Source organism: Poecile atricapillus, chromosome 3, assembly GCF_030490865.1.
Source record: "Poecile atricapillus isolate bPoeAtr1 chromosome 3, bPoeAtr1.hap1, whole genome shotgun sequence".
In the NCBI taxonomy this organism is placed as follows: Eukaryota; Metazoa; Chordata; class Aves; order Passeriformes; family Paridae; genus Poecile; species Poecile atricapillus.
The window spans coordinates 81004917-81022969 of record NC_081251.1 but is presented as its reverse complement, the minus strand read 5'-3'; the positions used below and the strand labels follow the sequence as shown (position 1 = coordinate 81022969).

General features: G+C 40.3%; 2 protein-coding genes across 3 annotated transcripts in view; one reads left to right on the top strand and one right to left on the bottom strand.

Moving 5' to 3' along the window:
- The window catches only part of PRKD3 (protein kinase D3), a 44096-nt gene extending 32988 nt beyond the window's left edge, over positions 1–11108 (top strand). For both annotated transcript variants that reach the window (XM_058836982.1, XM_058836981.1), the window contains exons 12-19: positions 683–735; positions 1097–1169; positions 4159–4265; positions 4823–4984; positions 5458–5556; positions 6379–6646; positions 7515–7600; positions 8263–11108. In XM_058836982.1, the coding sequence (XP_058692965.1) occupies positions 683–735; positions 1097–1169; positions 4159–4265; positions 4823–4984; positions 5458–5556; positions 6379–6646; positions 7515–7600; positions 8263–8436 (1022 nt within the window). In that variant the 3' untranslated portion in view covers positions 8437–11108. The remainder of the gene's footprint in view (positions 1–682; positions 736–1096; positions 1170–4158; positions 4266–4822; positions 4985–5457; positions 5557–6378; positions 6647–7514; positions 7601–8262) is intronic.
- Positions 11109–11292: 184 nt separating this feature from the next.
- NDUFAF7 (NADH:ubiquinone oxidoreductase complex assembly factor 7) lies at positions 11293–18039 on the bottom strand. The gene is made up of 10 exons (XM_058836983.1): positions 17914–18039; positions 17720–17880; positions 17551–17631; positions 16129–16239; positions 14961–15171; positions 14411–14469; positions 13513–13626; positions 12609–12752; positions 12130–12303; positions 11293–11769 (listed from the first exon to the last, which is right to left on the bottom strand). Exons 1-10 carry the CDS (start codon positions 17987–17989, stop codon positions 11557–11559), a joined length of 1344 nt encoding a protein of 447 aa, XP_058692966.1. The 5' UTR covers positions 17990–18039; the 3' UTR covers positions 11293–11556.
- Positions 18040–18053: the final 14 nt, after the last annotated feature.

Here is an 18053-nt window from a genome sequence, read left to right as displayed (position 1 = left end):
TGCCTGTGCATCAGTGTTATTCCTGTAATGAAAAATTCATGTCAATGTCCGCTGCAGATTGAAGAATTCTTTATTTGATATGTTTACTTGGAAATTGTACTTCATGAATGTGCCCTTATATTCCAAGGATTGATGTGCTTCTGTAGTTTATCCATGAAACAAAGATTTATTTTTTTTTTTTAATTATAGGCTTTATTGCTTTTTTAATTATCGATTATTTTGTTACTTGGCTTCTTTGATTTGTTTCCTTTTCTTATGAATTAATTCTGTGTCTTGGTGCTACAGAAGATAAGAAGCCACATTCATTTGACTGAGGGAGCTACCTGCTTCTCTTGCCTGTATTTTTCTATATTGCTACCAGAAATTGTTAGTAGTTTAATGAACTATGATACAATTGCTATTGCTTTTGCTTCTCCAGTTGTCTGTTGTGTACACACTTGTATTGTTCTACTATCTTTGTAATCAGGAATAGGACAAAAAAAGACAATCCCAGCAAAACTTCCAGGGTTATTTATCTAATGAGTTCCAGAGTATGAAGTTTCTGTAGAACAACACTAAAAATCATTTCACCAATACTGGGTTAGAAGTCAGTAAAGGGCTTTTGTTGATTTTCATTTTCACTCTTTTTAGAAAAAGTCTTCCCTTTTTATTTACTTACTTGCTTTTATCTTCTTTATTGCAGAAGAGTTGTCTCTAAGCATCTCTGTTTCAAATTGCCAGGTCCAGGAGAATGTGGTGAGTCATGTGCATTGTATTATAGTGGTATTTATTTATCTGAGTATTACAAAGGATTTGGTAGTAGCAGTGTCTGGATGAGAAAGCACTGTAGGTAAAGAAGTCCAGGTTATAAGCAGGAAGTGACTGACTTACTTGCCATGGTTTTTATGAACGTATATCCCTGCTTTTGGTGCATCTCGGTGCATCCTCTTCAGGAAAAGTTTGTTGTGTTTTCCCACTCCATACAGTGTAATGATGGTACCTTTTACAGAGTTTGATTAATGACAAATATAATTACAGTCTAGCCAGTAATAACTAATATGGTCATGAACATTTTAATGACTCCTGATATTTGTGATTTCTTTTTTTCATGCATCAGGATATCAGCTCTGTGTACCAAATATTTGCTGATGAAGTGCTGGGTTCTGGTCAGTTTGGTATTGTATATGGAGGTAAATTGCATTACGTTCCATTATCCATTTATTAAGGTAGAATGTCTGCTTGATAAAATTATCCTTTTCATACTTAGCTGTATCTAGAATGTCTAGGTGAAGTTAATCTTGGTAAAAGTTGTGTTTGGATTACTTTGTTGCGTGTCTCTGCAGTTTCATGTACAGTATTTCTTACAATTAAATTTTTGCATTTACATTTTGTATTGGCATCCTAATCAGTTTAGAATATTTTGTCCACAGTTAAATACAAAGGAATCCAATTTGCCCACGTTTAATGATTTTTTTTTTAATTGCAAATTCTAACACTGTTGTTTGTGTTTTACAATATTAGAAGTCATATATCTGTTGTCAGTTATACAGTTTTGAATGACACCTGAGAGATGTGGCCAAAAGCAATTAGAAAAACACATAGTGTGTTTATGGTTTGACAGTATGGATGCAAACATGTTATTGACATACTTGATGTGAACAAATTTCTGTCATCAGGGTAAAGCAGAAAGAGGTATTCTTTGCCATGAGTGTTAGGCCTGGGTTTCAAGTCTAGTATTGTCACCTAGTTTTTAAAATCTTCTGTTGCAGCATATGACTTGTTTTTAGTATGTAATCACAAAGAAGAAATACTAGCCATGCATATGAACTCTGTTTCTGTCTCTCTCTTCTTTTTTTTAATCTCATTTTATATCTCAAGTATTGAGAAAACCACAGACCATAAATCTGGAAAGAGAGAACAAGTCATAAGTAATGATTTACAAGTGGTAATCTTTCTGCTTCTGTCACATTTTCTTTCTAATCAGGAAGTATTGTGGCTATGATTTTTCTGTGTGCCAATTGTGTAGTTAGATACCTTATTACTTCTAAACTGCTTGGTGGAAATACAGTTTGGTCTGGTTTTACATCACTCTTGAAAGAGGTCAAGTTTTTTGCCCCCTTTATATTTCTTATAGTGTAGTATGGATCAAAATGTCCTCCCTCTCTTATGAATAGAAATTAACAAAAGCAGACACTTACTTTAATGATTGGATTGTATTTTTCCTAAATTGCCTTGTAGATAAATCTCAGCTTGGTATTTTTCATGATTCAATGCTTACAAGTTCTTTTAAGTATAATAAACTTATAATAAGCTTATAAAATATAATAACTTATAAAAGCTTATAATAACTTAAAAAAAGCTTTCATTAAATTCTTTCTTTTACTGAATGAGAACTTAAAATATATAGGATATGCTTACTTCTTAATATAAAATCAGAAGCTGAAAGAGTATGAAAAGTCTTTTATATATAAAAGACTATGGTTTTGCTGGCTCTATACACTGCTTAATTGTTACTGATATTTGGGGAGGCTAGATCTGGTAACTTCTGATACTGGCTTATCTGCATCTGTGTAGTCATACTGAAATAATGGTAACAATGGAAAAATTAAGTTGCTTTCACTGTTGTGGGGCTTGGATTGGGTTTTTCTTCTTTGTTGTATTTTTTGTGTCTTATATTCTTGACAAATATTTCCAAAATTGTAAATCAAAAGCTACAGGATATAGATACCCAACTCCTGCATCAGTGAGAAGACTTTCCCTCTGCTTTTCCTATTTTGATTAGTTTGAAAGATCTGAAAAAGGGAGATAGAAAAAAACTACTCTTGACATTTTCTTACTGATGTAAAACTTGCACTGAAAACTGGCTGGTTGTGTTTTGTTTAACAAAAGGAACTTTCAAGCTGCTTTTCTGTTATGCTTCATGGGCAATTTCTAGCTGCAGTCTAGCTTGTGTAGTTAGGTGTTTTGTTAGATGGATTGGTTTGCTTTACATTCCTTAGTGATCTAGCATTTACATTCTGTATTTTGCATCTAGTTTGGAATTGATTGTATTTGTGCTACATTTCAATATAATTTCCTTCATCTGGTGGAGATAGCCTCTTTATTCATGATGATATTAAAGGCAGGTGCAGTAGTTGCTTGGCAGAGCAGCCTGTGGAGCAGTTCCTGTGCCCTGCCTAAGCCCTGGCCACCAGTGCTGACCAGGGAGCATCAGGGGAGGCTGGCTGGTGGCTGCTGAGGTGTAGCTGGGCTCCCCACAGCAGTGCTGGTAGAACCTTCTGTGCCACTTGCACTGCAGCTGTGTGTCATCCCTTCTCCTAAAATGGCTTCCAAACCCTTCACTGAGCGGATAGTGACACCTTTCTTTGGTGCAGGCTTACAGTTCTGTCATCGTTTAGCGTTAAATGTCTCGGATTTCCAAGCTCTTGCAGTGTGTGATCCCATTAACCTCTCTCATGTGTCTGAAAGAAACCAGTTCAGTAGCTGTGAAGAAGCTGGGGGAAGCATTAACAGCTCTTCACTTAGCCCTGGACACAGCCTCCCTGGTATTGCAGAATGCTTCTCATGTAGCTGATGCAGTTTGCAGCAAGGAATGATACGTGGTGTTGTCAGCATGGTGTTTTTATTACCACCTTTTCTTACCACAACCTTTAAGAGCTTTTTGATCACAGCAGACTGCCCCGGGTATTAAATGCATTGCTGTTCTTTGGGGCACCTAGTTAATATCACGTTTCTGTAGAGTATTAGGTGTGTAATTTCCTGTGCATGTAGAGCCCATGAAAGTATGAAACCACTGGAGCGGGTTTGTAGATGTGTCTTCACTTTGGCCTTGAATTGTTGTTGTTGTTTTTACAGGAGAGGCAATATTTTGTGGAGCAGTTATTACTTACTCATGTGCAAGTCCCTTGCACAAGCAAAAACTTCACCCAATATATCCAGTGTCAGTCTGTGTGCACCTGACAACAGAGTGGTAACTGGTTTAAGTTTGAACTACAGAATTCCTATGGAGGCTAATCACTGCTATTACTCTTGCACCATTTGCAATTCTAAATATAAATATGGTAATATTGTGCACTTGACAGAATATACTGATTTCCCCAAAAAGGAATTTCTGCTGTAAGTTTTTATAGCTGTGAATTGCTTCTGCCTCTTGACGGCTGACACTGACTTTCTGTTTAGGAAAACATAGGAAGACTGGAAGAGATGTGGCTATCAAAGTCATTGACAAGATGAGATTTCCAACTAAACAGGAAAGTCAGCTTCGTAATGAAGTAGCCATTCTCCAGGTATGGAAGTGTTTTGGGATCATGTTGGAGTTTTGTCTGAAATAGACCATTAATGAGATTTTGTATTGTGTGTAAGTGTTCTGAATTGATTTTTAAATTTACATCTGTGAGTACTTTTGGAAGAGGGAATCCTATAAAAGCAGAAACTCCTGAGTACTTGGTAGAGTTGATAACTTGGGGATGATATCTGCCCCACTGTAGGGGATCCCACTAAAGGTATGTACTTTGGCTTCATGTTTTCTCCCTCAGTATTATTTTCTGTATTGTTTTCCACTACTGGCTTCTCAATCTTTGAGTATTATTCTTATACTCAGTAACTTGAGTGCAGAACATGCATCAATGGTAAAATTAATTGTTGCAGCTAATTTGTGTTAAACAAGTTATCCTTAGTAGTTGACATGTATGGATGCTGGTTTCAAGCTAGTTTCTTTCCTCAGATTTTTTTTTCACCTCTGCCTATTTAACTGTTTTTTTGATTTGTGGTCAGCATTTCTGTGTAATTCAGGATATTTCGTACTGTTCTATTTTAGTGATGTGCCTATACTGCTTTGTTTTAGAATTTGCACCACCCTGGGATTGTGAACCTGGAATGTATGTTTGAAACCCCAGAACGTGTTTTTGTTGTGATGGAAAAACTGCATGGGGATATGCTAGAGATGATTCTTTCCAGCGAGAAAAGTCGTCTTCCAGAACGAATAACTAAGTTCATGGTCACTCAGGTGCGCAGTCAGTTCCTCTGCTTTGAGAGGAAAGGCTAGGTTTGGGTTTTGTAATTACAAAACGAGATTTTGGAGAAGGGGTTTTCTGTATTGCTATTTGAAAGAGACAGCATAGAGAGCTCCACATCTAATAAAAATTGAATAAACAAGAAAAGAAGTTTGAATGTTAATTATGTTAACTTTTTTGGCCCTTCTTTCCCAAGACATAATATTATAGACATGTAAAGATGAATGTCAGAACAGTAAGCATTCAAAAAGACAGAGGAGGAGGGGGAAAAAAGGTTGGGGAGAAGAAACCCCCTTGTTTTCAAGTCTTGGTAGGCTTGGTAGACTTGAAAAAACAGTACTTGCACAGTATATATGGTTAGTTCTTGAGGAGTCTGTTGATAAAAATTGCTGTATTGGTTAGAGTGTGTGTTTTTTGACACTTCTCATCTGCTTGATTGTTCTGAAAGTGTTCATTCATTTTGTAGATCCTTGTTGCTTTGAGGAATTTACACTTCAAGAATATTGTGCACTGTGATTTAAAACCAGAAAATGTACTACTAGCATCAGCAGAACCATTCCCTCAAGTAAGTGAAGATTAAACAATACTTTTCATTACTATTCATTGGGTTTTTTTAAAGCAGTATCGACACTGCTGCTTAAAAAGCAACCTCTTGGGGGATTTTCAAGTGACTTCTAGAATTACTTGAACTGCATTATTGTATTGTAGTTGTCTCTTTTTTTTTTTCTCATCTCACTAAGTGCTTTTAGTGCATTGTTCTTTCTTATTCTCTGAGGAGGGCTTATTGACTTGGGGTTACATGATGGACTTGATCTGGATCCTTTTATCTCCACAAGTGCCTGCTGTGTTCAAGTTAAGGAACTGTTGCATGATCATGAGGATTTGAGCATTGGTGCATATGCCAGCTGTTAATGCATTTTACTGGGATGTTATGTCAAGAGCTGGCTGGGTCTGAGTTCAAGCTAAAACTCATTGTTTGATTTCAATGTAGCCGAAGCCTCCAGCTTCTGGAATAAGATTAAGAGGAATATGATTTGGTTGGGATTCATTTGTGTTTTAAACTTTGGTTCTGTGCTTTTCGAAAGGGAGGATTCACCTCTGAAAATGAGCTGGATGAGATGGAATCAACATATTTTTTCCTTATTCGCACACTTGCGGCCATGTAATACACCAACAACCTCAGACACGAGTCTATGCAGGGCCAGTTCAGATCTTGATCTGAAGTGTGGCTGATCTGCATGCTGCAAACCCAGCAACCTAAAACCTTAATGGACTGGTTTACATGGGGTTTTGTGTCTGTTTGCCTAACATACCATGTTTAAGTGATGGCAGAAAGGGAGTGAAGTCAAGCAGAGATTTCTCAGTTTAAAATGTGCTGCTTTTGCAGGTGAAGCTGTGTGATTTTGGCTTTGCACGCATCATTGGTGAGAAGTCTTTCCGGCGCTCTGTGGTGGGCACTCCTGCGTACCTTGCCCCTGAAGTGCTCAGGAGCAAAGGCTACAACCGCTCCCTAGACATGTGGTCAGTAGGAGTTATTGTCTATGTGAGCCTCAGTGGTACATTCCCATTTAATGAAGATGAGGATATCAATGATCAGATTCAAAATGCAGCATTTATGTACCCACCAAATCCTTGGAAGGAAATTTCTAGTGAAGGTAAAGAATGAATTTTCTCTATTAGAATGTTTGTGTGTGTAGGTAACACATTCAAATGCTTAAACATCAAGGATCATTTAGGAAGGAGTGTGAAAATTGTCGATAGTTGGAGTTCAGTAGACTATGCCAAAGTGGATAAATATGAGGTAAATGCATTTTTGAAAGATAAATCGTGAAATATAATGCTTTAGATCATCTTCGGGGCAGGGGAGTCAGGAGAATTAGCAAGAAAAATTAATTTCATGCATGATGAGTGGGATGAGTAGTCTGACACTTCCCAGAAGTCCCAAAGGAAAGTTAATTCATTTGTGGGTATTTGCTGAATGCTGGCATATTTTATCTGAACTACAATCACAGAAATGGTTCAAAGTTGAATCTGGAATTCTGGTTTGTACATTAGGAAGTACAGATTTAAGGGTCAGGTCTGAGCAACCTAGAGGTTTACAAGGCTGGTCTCTAGAGCTCTCCAGTGCCAGCTTTGGTTATATGTTGTTACCATATTTGATTAATACACAGGTAGATGTGGAAGGATATATACAAAAGTACACAATAGTGGAAGTACTTGTTTCGTTGTGGAACATGAGATTATGTTCTTATTGGAAAATCACTAAAATTAGTAGGGGAAAAAGATTAACCAATAACATAGTAAAGCTTTTAGTATTTCCATCAAAAGTAGAGGGAACTTATTCCATCCCTATTTTTTAGCCTTATTTAACATAAAGCTGAACATGAAATTCAAGAGCTTGGTTAAATTTAAAGGAGTTCACTGGAGGATACACTCACACATAAAAAATTAATTTCTACTGCAGCATGTGAAAGATGAGAGAAGTGATTAGTATTTAAATGTTGTAATTTTTGTTGTTGTCAGCCATCGATTTAATAAACAATTTGCTTCAAGTGAAGATGAGAAAACGTTTCAGTGTCGACAAGTCCCTTAGTCACCCGTGGTTACAGGTAAGCTCACCTGCCTTTTTTGCTGTGTTTATAATGGGTGAATAATTTTTTGTCTGAAATCCTTCAGAGGCTTATGAAAACTGCAGCTGTCACATGCTGCTAACAAGCATTCATGAAGGCTGGAGTATTTCTGGTTTTAGCTTTGCATTTGATGTGCCTCCAGGGTTCTGTCCATCTGTGAATGGCTCTTTCCTCAAGGAAAATTTGTCTTACTGTCCCTCCCACCTTTTCCTTTCTGTCTGACAACAACATGGGTTTACTCTTCTGGCTTCCCCCCAACTGTGGGCAGTGCTGAGTGCATGGAGCCCTGTGAAATCAGCATGGAGGCAAACACTGTTCAGTGCTGAAGTGGACACACAGCCTGGTGTGTGCCATAACTTGTAGTCTGTTTATAACAGGTTTGTTTGGAATGGATTTTATCTGGTGCTTTGACAACCACAGATACTAGCCTGTTTAGTTTTGAACTATACTTTGTGGACAGTGTTGGGGGATCTTGTGGGAGGGTGTTTGGTTTTGGTTTTATTTTATTTATTTTTTTTTAGCAGATCTTGTTGTTATATCTTGCGGCTATTTACCCTAGAGACGAACTGCAGAATTTATCTGTGGGAATGTAGTGCAGGTGTTTCTTAAAACTGCTTCCTTAAATCTCCTTTACTCCTTAGGATTATCAGACTTGGCTTGACCTCAGAGAATTTGAAACACGCATTGGAGAGCGTTACATTACCCACGAGAGCGATGATGCACGCTGGAAAGAACACGCTTACGAACACAACCTTGAGTACCCCCAGCACTTCATTATGGCTCCTAATCCAGATGACATGGAAGAAGACCCTTGAACTGTTCATTATGCTAAATTGCAGTAAAGAAGGATACTCCAGGCAGAAACTGAAGCTAAGTTTTGGAACAGCTATTGCTCTTTCCAAATGCTGTACACACAGTTTGCTGTGTAAAGCCCCAGAGGATCCTGCATTGCCATGGGAATAGACTGTCATCTGCTTTTCTCCATCCCTGACTTGAACTCTGAGTGGTTACTGGACAGTGGGATAAAAAGCCCTGTTGGGTAACGTTTCATTGAGCTGGGTGACTACAAAGCCATTACTGAGGAGCAGCGTGTACAGACTGAATGGTTTGTTTTTTTCATAGCCTATGCAGTAAGAGTTTTGTAATAGTTTTCTAATCCCTATTTACTAGGCCATAGAGGACTGTTTTCTGTTGCTTAGATACATCTCCTGTTTCTCAAATTGTGGATGGTGAAGAGACTCCATAAAGAAATCAGTACAGAATACCTTGGCTAAAGCAAAACTGGGTGGTTTAGTTAAATACAGGTTCATAGATGAAGGAATGATTTGCTGCTGTTTAGACAGTTAAATATGTGTGTCTTGGCCCTAATTGAACTTTTTACAGATAGCAACAAAAAACACAAAAAAAAGCCAAAAAAACCCCCTGTAACTTCTTACATTCCTCTTGAAATGCTGGCTGGCAGTCTGAGATGACAATCAAAGCCGTGCTAGGCTTTTATTTTGTCTGTTAAAAAAAGCAATAAGCCACAATAGTGTGCTGCTGGGCAAGGCTGGCACGTCATTGATACACACCTAAGGCATTTTGCCTTAAAACTACACAAGTAATGCAGAGAGAGCACACAAGACTTGATGTAGCATATTCTTTCACTCTGGAAGATCAGCTTCTAGCAGAAGGATGTGGAAAAATAGGGAAAAATACATGCAGCTTTCTTCTGTTGTTTTGAGTAATAAGATTTTAAAATTTTTCTAATTTTTTAAGGTCCCCTGGACTTACATCAGGAGTAGTTTGTAGCCTGCTAGCTTGTTATGTTAACTCTGCTCAAAACCTGGAAGGAACAGTGGATACCACATTGCCTGTTGCTTCTGCCAGGGCAGCTGGATTGTAGGAGAAAGGACTTTGCCTTCCCACCTTAACCTGCAGCCCCTCCCATCCTCTTTACTGTGCTCAGAACTGTTTGAGCTGAATGAACAGTCCAAAAGCAACTTCTCAGTTTTTTCTGTGCACATGCCTCAATTGAAGGATTCCCAAACACTGACTGGACTTGTGGCACAATAGAGGGGTAACAGCAGTGTTCTTTGGAAATTATTCCCTTGGAAAGTTCAAGTTAATGGTATTTCAAAGAAGTTTGAGGCAAATTTAAATTGTTTAAATGCAAATGGAAGAGAGTTTTTTGTTTTAAAAACCAAAAAGGGTGAAATCCTTTTTTTGTGGGATAACAGTGTTGAGGTGCTGGATGGCTGTATTGCATCCCTGATGTGCCAAGCTGCTTAACTAGAGCTTAGTTGGAAGTATTTCCAAAATACTGATGCAGGCTTGAACTGCAAAGGCAGTGAGAGGCTTTTGGGTAGCTCCTCTCTCCTACAAAGATTTTTCTTTTTTTGTTTGTGTATAGATAAGTAATTTTTTTTTCTACTGTTGTTATTCAGGTAAGGAAACAGGCGAGATTTTTAAGTTGTTAGATATACCTAAAATGTTACATGGTTAGTTCACAGCTGGCAGCTACTTGAAGTAGCAGTGGTCAGTGGCAGCTGCAGAAGGATGTGCCCACAGGTAGGTTTGGGTCTCTAACTCACTCTTCATTTTTCTATTGCCCTTTTTCTATCTGCCACTGCATTTTGTAGGTGTCTGTGTTGGCAAAGGCTGAGATCTGGATTCTTAACCCTGTTTAGAGAGGGTTTCAGGACTGATTGTTCAAAGAGGCACTGCTTTTCACATCTGTAACCAGAGCAATCACCTCTGACATTGGTAGTTTGGTATTTGCCTGCTCTTGGCAAGGAAAGCAGTGCTATTTTTCAACTTCTAGTGCTCAAGTGACCAAATTTCAGTGAAGTCATTGCTATATTCCATCCTAACTGTAATAACGTAGATACAGTTTGGTTTTAAACTTCAGGGTTTTTTTGCTTGAGCTGTTACTGTGTTATTTTAAGGGAGGAAATAAAGCAGCTCAGTCACTTGAAAAAGCACAACAGGAATAGAGGAAGGAGGGGAAAATACTGAAGTAGAAGGACTGGCTTTTGTCTCTCCCCATTAAGTCTGCTCTGCTTCAAAATATTATATGAGCTATTTATTCTTCAGGTTGTATTAAAAATAATGCTATTGGCCTTTGGAGGAGATTGCCTGATCATATGCAGACTTATGGGGCCAGACAATAGAAGCCACAAGCAGCTAGTAGTCAAGAAACCAAAAAAATCAGACTTACATTATGAGTAAAATTCCTAGAGTAGTAGAAATAGCTGAGTTTTTTATTCCCTTTTTTCTACCTTTACTGCAGACTTTGACAGCAGTAGGTTACAGTGTTTAATACCCTTACCCCTAGAAGAATTAAGTTGCATTCATTCAAGCAATAGTGCTATGGTGATGCTAGAAAAAGCTCATGTAAAATTTATAGCCTCAAAATGACACTGTCAAGTACTTTTATATTTTTATACACCCCATTGTTTGTAAATATCCTCTGGTAAGCTTGAAAATAAAATTTATTTCCCTATCAGACTCCTTCTTTTTATTGATGTGAATTATCTCTCCTATCAAATGTTCTTGGGAGTAAATGGTTCTATACTTTCTTGTTTGTGGATTAGTTATTAGATATGTCCTGCTGCGGAAATTCTGCTGGCAGGAACTCCTTTTATGTGCATCCTGTCACTATTTTCTTTATAAAAATATCTTCAAAGGTGTCAAGGCATCTTGATTTTATTTAAGTACCAAAGCTTGAACATATTTAAAGACTCCTTATGGTATTGACAAGTTTTGATTCCACTAGTAAATATTTCACTCAGTTCTATCATAAGACCCCCAAAGCATTGTTCATTCTCTGCTCTGTTGTGTGCTGGTTTCTTTATCTGCAGTGTTTTATTTCCACTCATACTGCTTTGAGTAGGTCAGTCAAGAGGTTTGGTGTGCTGAAACAGCCATCACACATTTTGCAGCAATATTTGAAATTACTTTAGTAACAGTTCATTAAATCCAGCAACAGGTGGTAGGGGAGACTTTGATTCTGGCTTATCTTTCTTGTCAGGATGTACAAGTCTGTGGTGAGGCAGCAGGGCAAAAAAATTAAAACAGTCCCCCATCTTCTCGGGATTCATCAGCATATCATAGCTGTGAAGTAACTGCTCACGAGTTGCTGTGTCACCTGAATTCTGCAAGAGCACCTGGAAAAAAAAAAAAAGCAGGTTAGAGCCCTTCCTGTATACCTGCAATCGCTTCTTGCATCCTTTTCACTTAACAGTGCTGTGATGGTTGGCAGAACTGGTGAGATCAGAGGTGGTGGTCCACAGCCCATACACTGATGCAAGTTTTGCATTAACTGCTCCCAAATATAAAAAGATCATTTTACTTTCAGGGAGCTGGAGTAACTAACATGTAGCAGAAGCAACTTTCTGATCTCATACCTACATGTTATTTTGAACAACTTCATTTTAAACCCAAAGATTTTTACTAAAGCTCTCATGCCTGCTCAAGAGTATTGGCTGTGGACTGGGAGAGTTCTGTAGCTGTGAGCAGTCTCGTACCTGCAGTCGGAGGTCAATGCCCATGTTCTTTAGAAACTCCCGCTGCTTTATGGGGCCTAACGTGGCCGTTTTTCCCTGTGCCATCTTTCGAAGGTAGCTGAAATCAACATCTGCTGTCAGGTCTGCTGTGCCTGGAGCACTCAGCACATCATGAAGTTTGTGATTCCTGAAACCCTGAAAATGAAATTGGAACATTACACTCAGCTGTAGTCCAATCATCATAGCCAGCAAAAATTAAGCTGTGCCTTTGAGGGGTGACAACAGCAAATTATACATGGAAAATTTGAGATAAATGGAGCAAGAGCTCAGATTACCCTTTCCATCTGACAGAAACCCTTCTGGGTGCTGATTAAATAGGAATTACTCAGTTTTAAGCAGTTTTTGCTATTATGCTCACCTACAAACTGTATCTTACAAGAACCTAACGACAAAAGATAACAAGAGTCTTTTGGCTTATTGCTGCAGGGCAAATGCCTTACCCTGAAAGTGTCTGTTTTGGTTCCATCGTGGCCATAATCTGCAACCAGAGCAGCCCCCCCATCCTTCTCTATCCGGCAGGCAAGCCTCTGCACAATGGCACCAGCCTCAGGACACACTTCCACGTGGTCTCTTGTTTCTTCTGGCTAGTGCAGAGTTCAAAGACCAGAACACCTGTATTAGCAGACAAGCACAAACCAAGTATCCCTCACACTTGGTGCCTTGGGGCTGCTGCTTTGCTGGGACACGCAGGTACAGGAGGTGATTTGTAGGCTACCTATACTAGCTTGAGCTAGTTTTTGCTATCACTCATTCTTAATTAGTATTTTCTGAGTGCTGGATTTCAGTCACCTCTTTAATAACCTATAGTCAAATGAAAATTTTTCTACCAAGAGTATCTGTATCGGGTGAAACTTCCTTACTGTGGTACTTCAGGAAGATCATGCTGTGTGAGACTTAGTAGCTCATTAAATTTCTGGTACTTAATTACTCAGCTTTGAGTATCCAGTGCACTTCAGGAAGAAACCACAGCCACTTCCTCTTAAAGGTCAGCTTGGCACAGAAACAGGCAGCTGCCCTGAGTACCCTGCTGAGAGCCTGGCTGGGGCAGGGCCACTCTTGAGATGGTGATGCCACACACACAATGCAGAACTCTGCCTGTCACTTGCTGCCTTGGTTTGCTCTCTGATACATTTTGTGTGTTCAAGCTCCTATTTTGCAAAGTTTGATACTCTTGGTAATTTCTGTGCTGTAGTTTCCCAGCACACAAAGCTAAATGCTTGTGGAAATTTTAAGCTCTATTTATAGACTGAGAGCCTCTTGCTGTCAGAGTAACTGAGAAGCACTAAATGTACTTGAAAGAGTCAATAAAGGTGTAAGGATGAGCTCTGGTAGGCAGAACCTCACCTGAATAAAGTTTTGTGTTGCAGGGGTCCTGGATGGTGACAGAACAAACCGCAGCTGGTCAGGAACCTCTGGATCAATATCCACCAACACCTCACGCCAGCCTTTCTCTGTTCGCTGTTCAATGAGCCCAAAGTACTCATTTTACACTCCAACAGGTACCACAGTATCCTGTTCATTTGATTGAACTAATATGTCAAGCCTTTTCACAAAGGGTTTAGGAAGAATACATTATTAACAACTATTACTCATTCCTATTTAATTCCAATAACTGCCTTAGAAAAAGCTTGTGGTGGAGTCTCATTTGCAGAGCCAACAAATACAGGTTTAATTATACTTAAAAGGAGTGAATGATGCTCCAAAAAAAGAGGCTGCTTCTCCTATTGACAGTGCAACATTTAACTTATCAAAATAAATTATTTCATTCTACTGGTGATTTCCATAAAGTATCTACTTCTGAATCATAACTAGGCTCTATTTTGCTGCTCTCATTACTATTCAAATGAAAGCCCTTCAGTTTTTTGTTAGTAGTATTACATAAAATCATGTAGAAATTAAAAGCTGCATTAATGTAGCATAAGAAATAAAAAAAAAACCCCAAACCCTAAAGAGTTATCTCAGCAGAAAGAAATCCTATCTTTCTTCAAGTTATATTCAATTCTATTCTGTTTTTAATATATATATGCTCAATTCAGTTATATTTCTTCAAGTTATACTCAATAATAATTACTAATTTTACTGTTATCAGCTGAATTAAGCATTATTTGTCCAAATTCACTTAGAATTATTTCATCATCAGCGACAGGGCATGTGTCTGGTCTGGTACCTTAATTCTGTTCTTCCTCAAAGAGAAAAGGTGGTCACAATTGTGGTCACAATTACAATAATAATCTTGCTATACCTGAAACTTATGTATTGGCAGGGCATCAAAGAACTCATGTGCTAGGTAAAAGCTGTAACCTGTGGGAAGGTAAAAAAAGAATGCATTAAATTATTAATGCTTCCAGAGCAGCTTCCAGTTTAAAGAATTTTTGATTTTTAATGAATTAAGCTAGTTAATGTGGTTATGAAATAATTATAATTACTTCCACTTGCACACATTAAAGATACCATTTCTACAGCTAGCTCTAGCATCCAGTCCATGAATTTTAGATCACTATCTTGTGAAAGGAGATTCAGGCAAAGACAGTAAAGGTTTGGGGCTTTTTTTTTTCCCATTAAAAGTCAGAATATAGGAAATTGGGTAGCTATCCCCAAATGAAGGTAGACAGAACAGATAGCAGTGATGAAAATGAACCAAGATCCTGCCTCAGACTCATACAAGTGAGAACAAATATGTATATAACTACTTTTCTGTCCAATGTGAAGGCTAGCAGAGATGCCCTCTGCTATCAAAAGCTGTCAATGGAGGACAGGCACCATCCCTTCAACAAGGCATTCAAGCTCCTTACCTGGTGGCACATCTTGAATGTCTCTGTACCAAAAAATGGGAATTCCAGTCTTGCTAATGCCTTTCATGTAAGCAGACTCATCCTCAGGGTTTGGCTGCACCATCCCTCCTGTCAGCATCACTGCTTGGATCTCACTGAGTTTGGGGCTCACTTCTACCAGATGAACAGAGACATCACATTTACTAAGAACAGAGGCAAGTTGCTTGAAGACCTATAAAGGCAGATGAATTCTATTAGCCACAGTCTTCTGCTGAGTACATTAAAGGTTTAAGTATTAACCTTTCTTCTCACTATTTACTATTCACTATTAATTATTCAAGATAAAAGATTTTAGTTGGCTTTCACTAACAAAACAATCTCAGTGAGAGAGACCGTATTTTTCTCCTTCAGTGGGAAGTGTTTCTTCATAAGTCTTAATAAAAGCTGCTACAATTAAAAAAAAATGGCTACACATTACAGGGCTGTAAGGTCAGCAACATGAACTGATAATTAGGAAGAGTTGTAGCAGCTCCTCTAAGACCTATAGAAGGTCTAGCATTAGGAGAGAAATGGTTCTGTTTTCCCTGCCGCCTTAAACAAGTGTTTGATATCCCACATTTCACTGTTTTCATTAACATATGTAAATAGAATAGAAGTTCTTATGTGGTGCTAAATTCTATTGGCAATCTGTTTATTAATCAGCAGCATTTTAATTATGACAGCCATGCTTTGAACACAAAGCATTAATTCAAAAGAAATAAGGCCCTGAAATGCCCAAACACAATTTCATTCTGTGTTACTGTACTCCCCTATTCTGCTCCCTGCACTAAGGTTTCCATCCCAGTTACACATAGCAACACCTTCCTAGATGGTTTTCAGTTCGGATAATGTTTCTCTACGCAAAAATAATTTCCAATGTAATATTCCTGCCTTCCCCTTTTGTCCAGTTGTGTTTGGAAGGTCACAGGTGTGTCTGTGCAGAGTAAACACGCTGGCCCCTGTTCTGCTTCCACCTGAGAGTCCTGAGTCCCAGAAACTCATCTATTCTAATTAGAATCTGAGCTGCCAACCTGACTGATCTGGCTACTAGGGCAAAACAGGCTACTACTGACAGCAAAACATCTTCCCTTCAGATTTCTTAGCTATGGAACAGAGCCAGAAACAAACAACATGAACAGTTTTCACCTACCCGCAATATATCCTCAGTGAGAGTGCCCCTCCCTGGGCCCAGCTCCACCAGCTGGAAGGTGCTCGGTTTGCCCATGGCCATCCATTCACTAATGTACCATATTCCTATTAACTGTCAGTGAGAAACAACACACAGGTTACAGTAATAACTTCAGCACTTGTGGGAAATCATGCCTGATAATAATTAAGACATGGCAACATTCTGTCTTTTAAAGTGAAAAATAATTTTTAAGTTAGGAGGAATTATGATACATAACTTCACATTCTTGTCTTTAAGTATTAAAATTGGTCATGGACTGCTATCAGCCCAGCAGAAGCAACTCTCCATCAGTAAATGTGGAGTTTGTTCTGGCTGGAGCAAGAACTTGGTTCAAATGCAAGTCACTGCCCAGGTGCCTTTGTACAACTCTTCTTCCTGACAATGCATTTACCAAAGCGTCACTGAGAACAGGATTTAGCTCCTCTTCACCTCTGGAAACAAAGTGTGAGCTAGACCAAACTCTGGAGATTATTTTTGAAGGGAGTTTCACACTGGAAAATCACCATAACCCTTTTTAAGCAAGTTCTGTATTAAAGTGTTACTAAGCACAGATGGTGTTTCAGACAAAGGACTTTCTGAAAAACAAAACCCCCCTTCCTCCCTTAAAACAGATTTTTTCTCTTGGGAAATAACCTGAACCTTGTCATTGCTACTCCAGTATTTTGACACTGGTAAGACATTTGAACACTGTCTTAGAAATCAGTTGGGATGGAAATTGGAAGGGACCACAGTGGGCCATCTGGACCATCCCCCCTGCTCAAGCAGGGTCATCCTGGAGCACACAGCACAGGACTGTGTCCAGATGGCTCCTGAATGTCTACAGTGAGGGAAACTCCACAACCTCTCTGAGCAATCTGAGTGCCAATGCACAGTAAAGGTCTTTGAGTTCAGGTGGAGCTTTCTGTGCATCACTTTCTGCACGTTGCCTCCTGTCCTACTGCTCAGGCTCAGTGAGCAGAGCCTGGCTGCATCCTCCTGGCACCTCCCTTCACACACTCACAGCCATTGATGAGGTCCCCTCTCAGTGCCTCTTCTCGGGGCTGAACAGGCCCAGCTCCCTCTGCCTTTCCTCCTAAGAGATGCTCCAGTGCCTCAATCCCCTTTGTTACCCTCCACTGGAGCCACTCCAGGAGCTCCATGTCTCTCTTGTCCTGAGGGGCCCAGGACTGGACACAGCAGTCCAGATGTGCCTCAGCAGGGCTGGGCAGAGGGGCAGGATCACCTCCCCTGGCCTGCTGGCAATGCCCTTCCTAATGCACCCCAGGATTCCATGGCCTTCTTGGCCACAAGGACACTGCTGGCTCATGGCTTGTTGTCTACCAGGATTCCAGCCAGGCCCGCGTGGGTAAAGTAAAACAAACAAGACACAAGGAACCGCGTTACCTCTCCGAACACCTGACTGATTTCAGGCGAGGTGATGAAGTCCCCGCTCTCGCCGACGCCGCCGCGGCGCGTGTAGTAACCCTGCGAGGGGGAAGCGGCACAGGGATCGGGGCCGCGGTGAGCGGGGGCCGAGCCACGGCCCCCCCGGCCCGGCCCGGCCCCGCCGCACCTGGCCGGGGTTGGTGAGCGCCTCCCGCATGTACTCGGCCACCGTGACCGGCCCGCTGGCCCGCAGCTTGCGCGCCAGGTGCCGCAGCAGCGCCCCGTCCCCGCCGGCCGCCTCCGCCGCGCCCCCCGCGCCCGAGCAGAGCCGCGCAGCCGCCGCCGGAGCTGCGGGGAGAGCAGGGGAGAGGCGGCGGTCACCGTGCGGAGCGGCGGCGGCACCGGGGAGCCACCGGCGGCCCGCCAGGAGCGCGCGGCACACGAGCGGCAGCACCATGGCAGCTCCTGCTCCTCCCGCTCCTCCTCCTCCTCGGCCGTCTTCTTCCTCCTCCCGCTCCTCC

What these genes read in the sequence shown, in the direction of transcription:
- NDUFAF7 (XM_058836983.1), bottom strand. Translation starts at nt 17,989, where the DNA reads ATGGTGCTGCCGCTCGTGTGCCGCGCGCTCCTGGCGGGCCGCCGGTGG. An exon ending in TGCCGCCGCCGCTCCGCACG is followed by an intron (nt 17,881 to 17,913) that starts GTGACCGCCGCC and finishes CTCTCCCCGCAG; the next exon opens with CTCCGGCGGCGGCTGCGCGG. An exon ending in CATTCAAGATGTGCCACCAG is followed by an intron (nt 14,470 to 14,960) that starts GTAAGGAGCTTG and finishes ACCTTCCCACAG; the next exon opens with GTTACAGCTTTTACCTAGCA.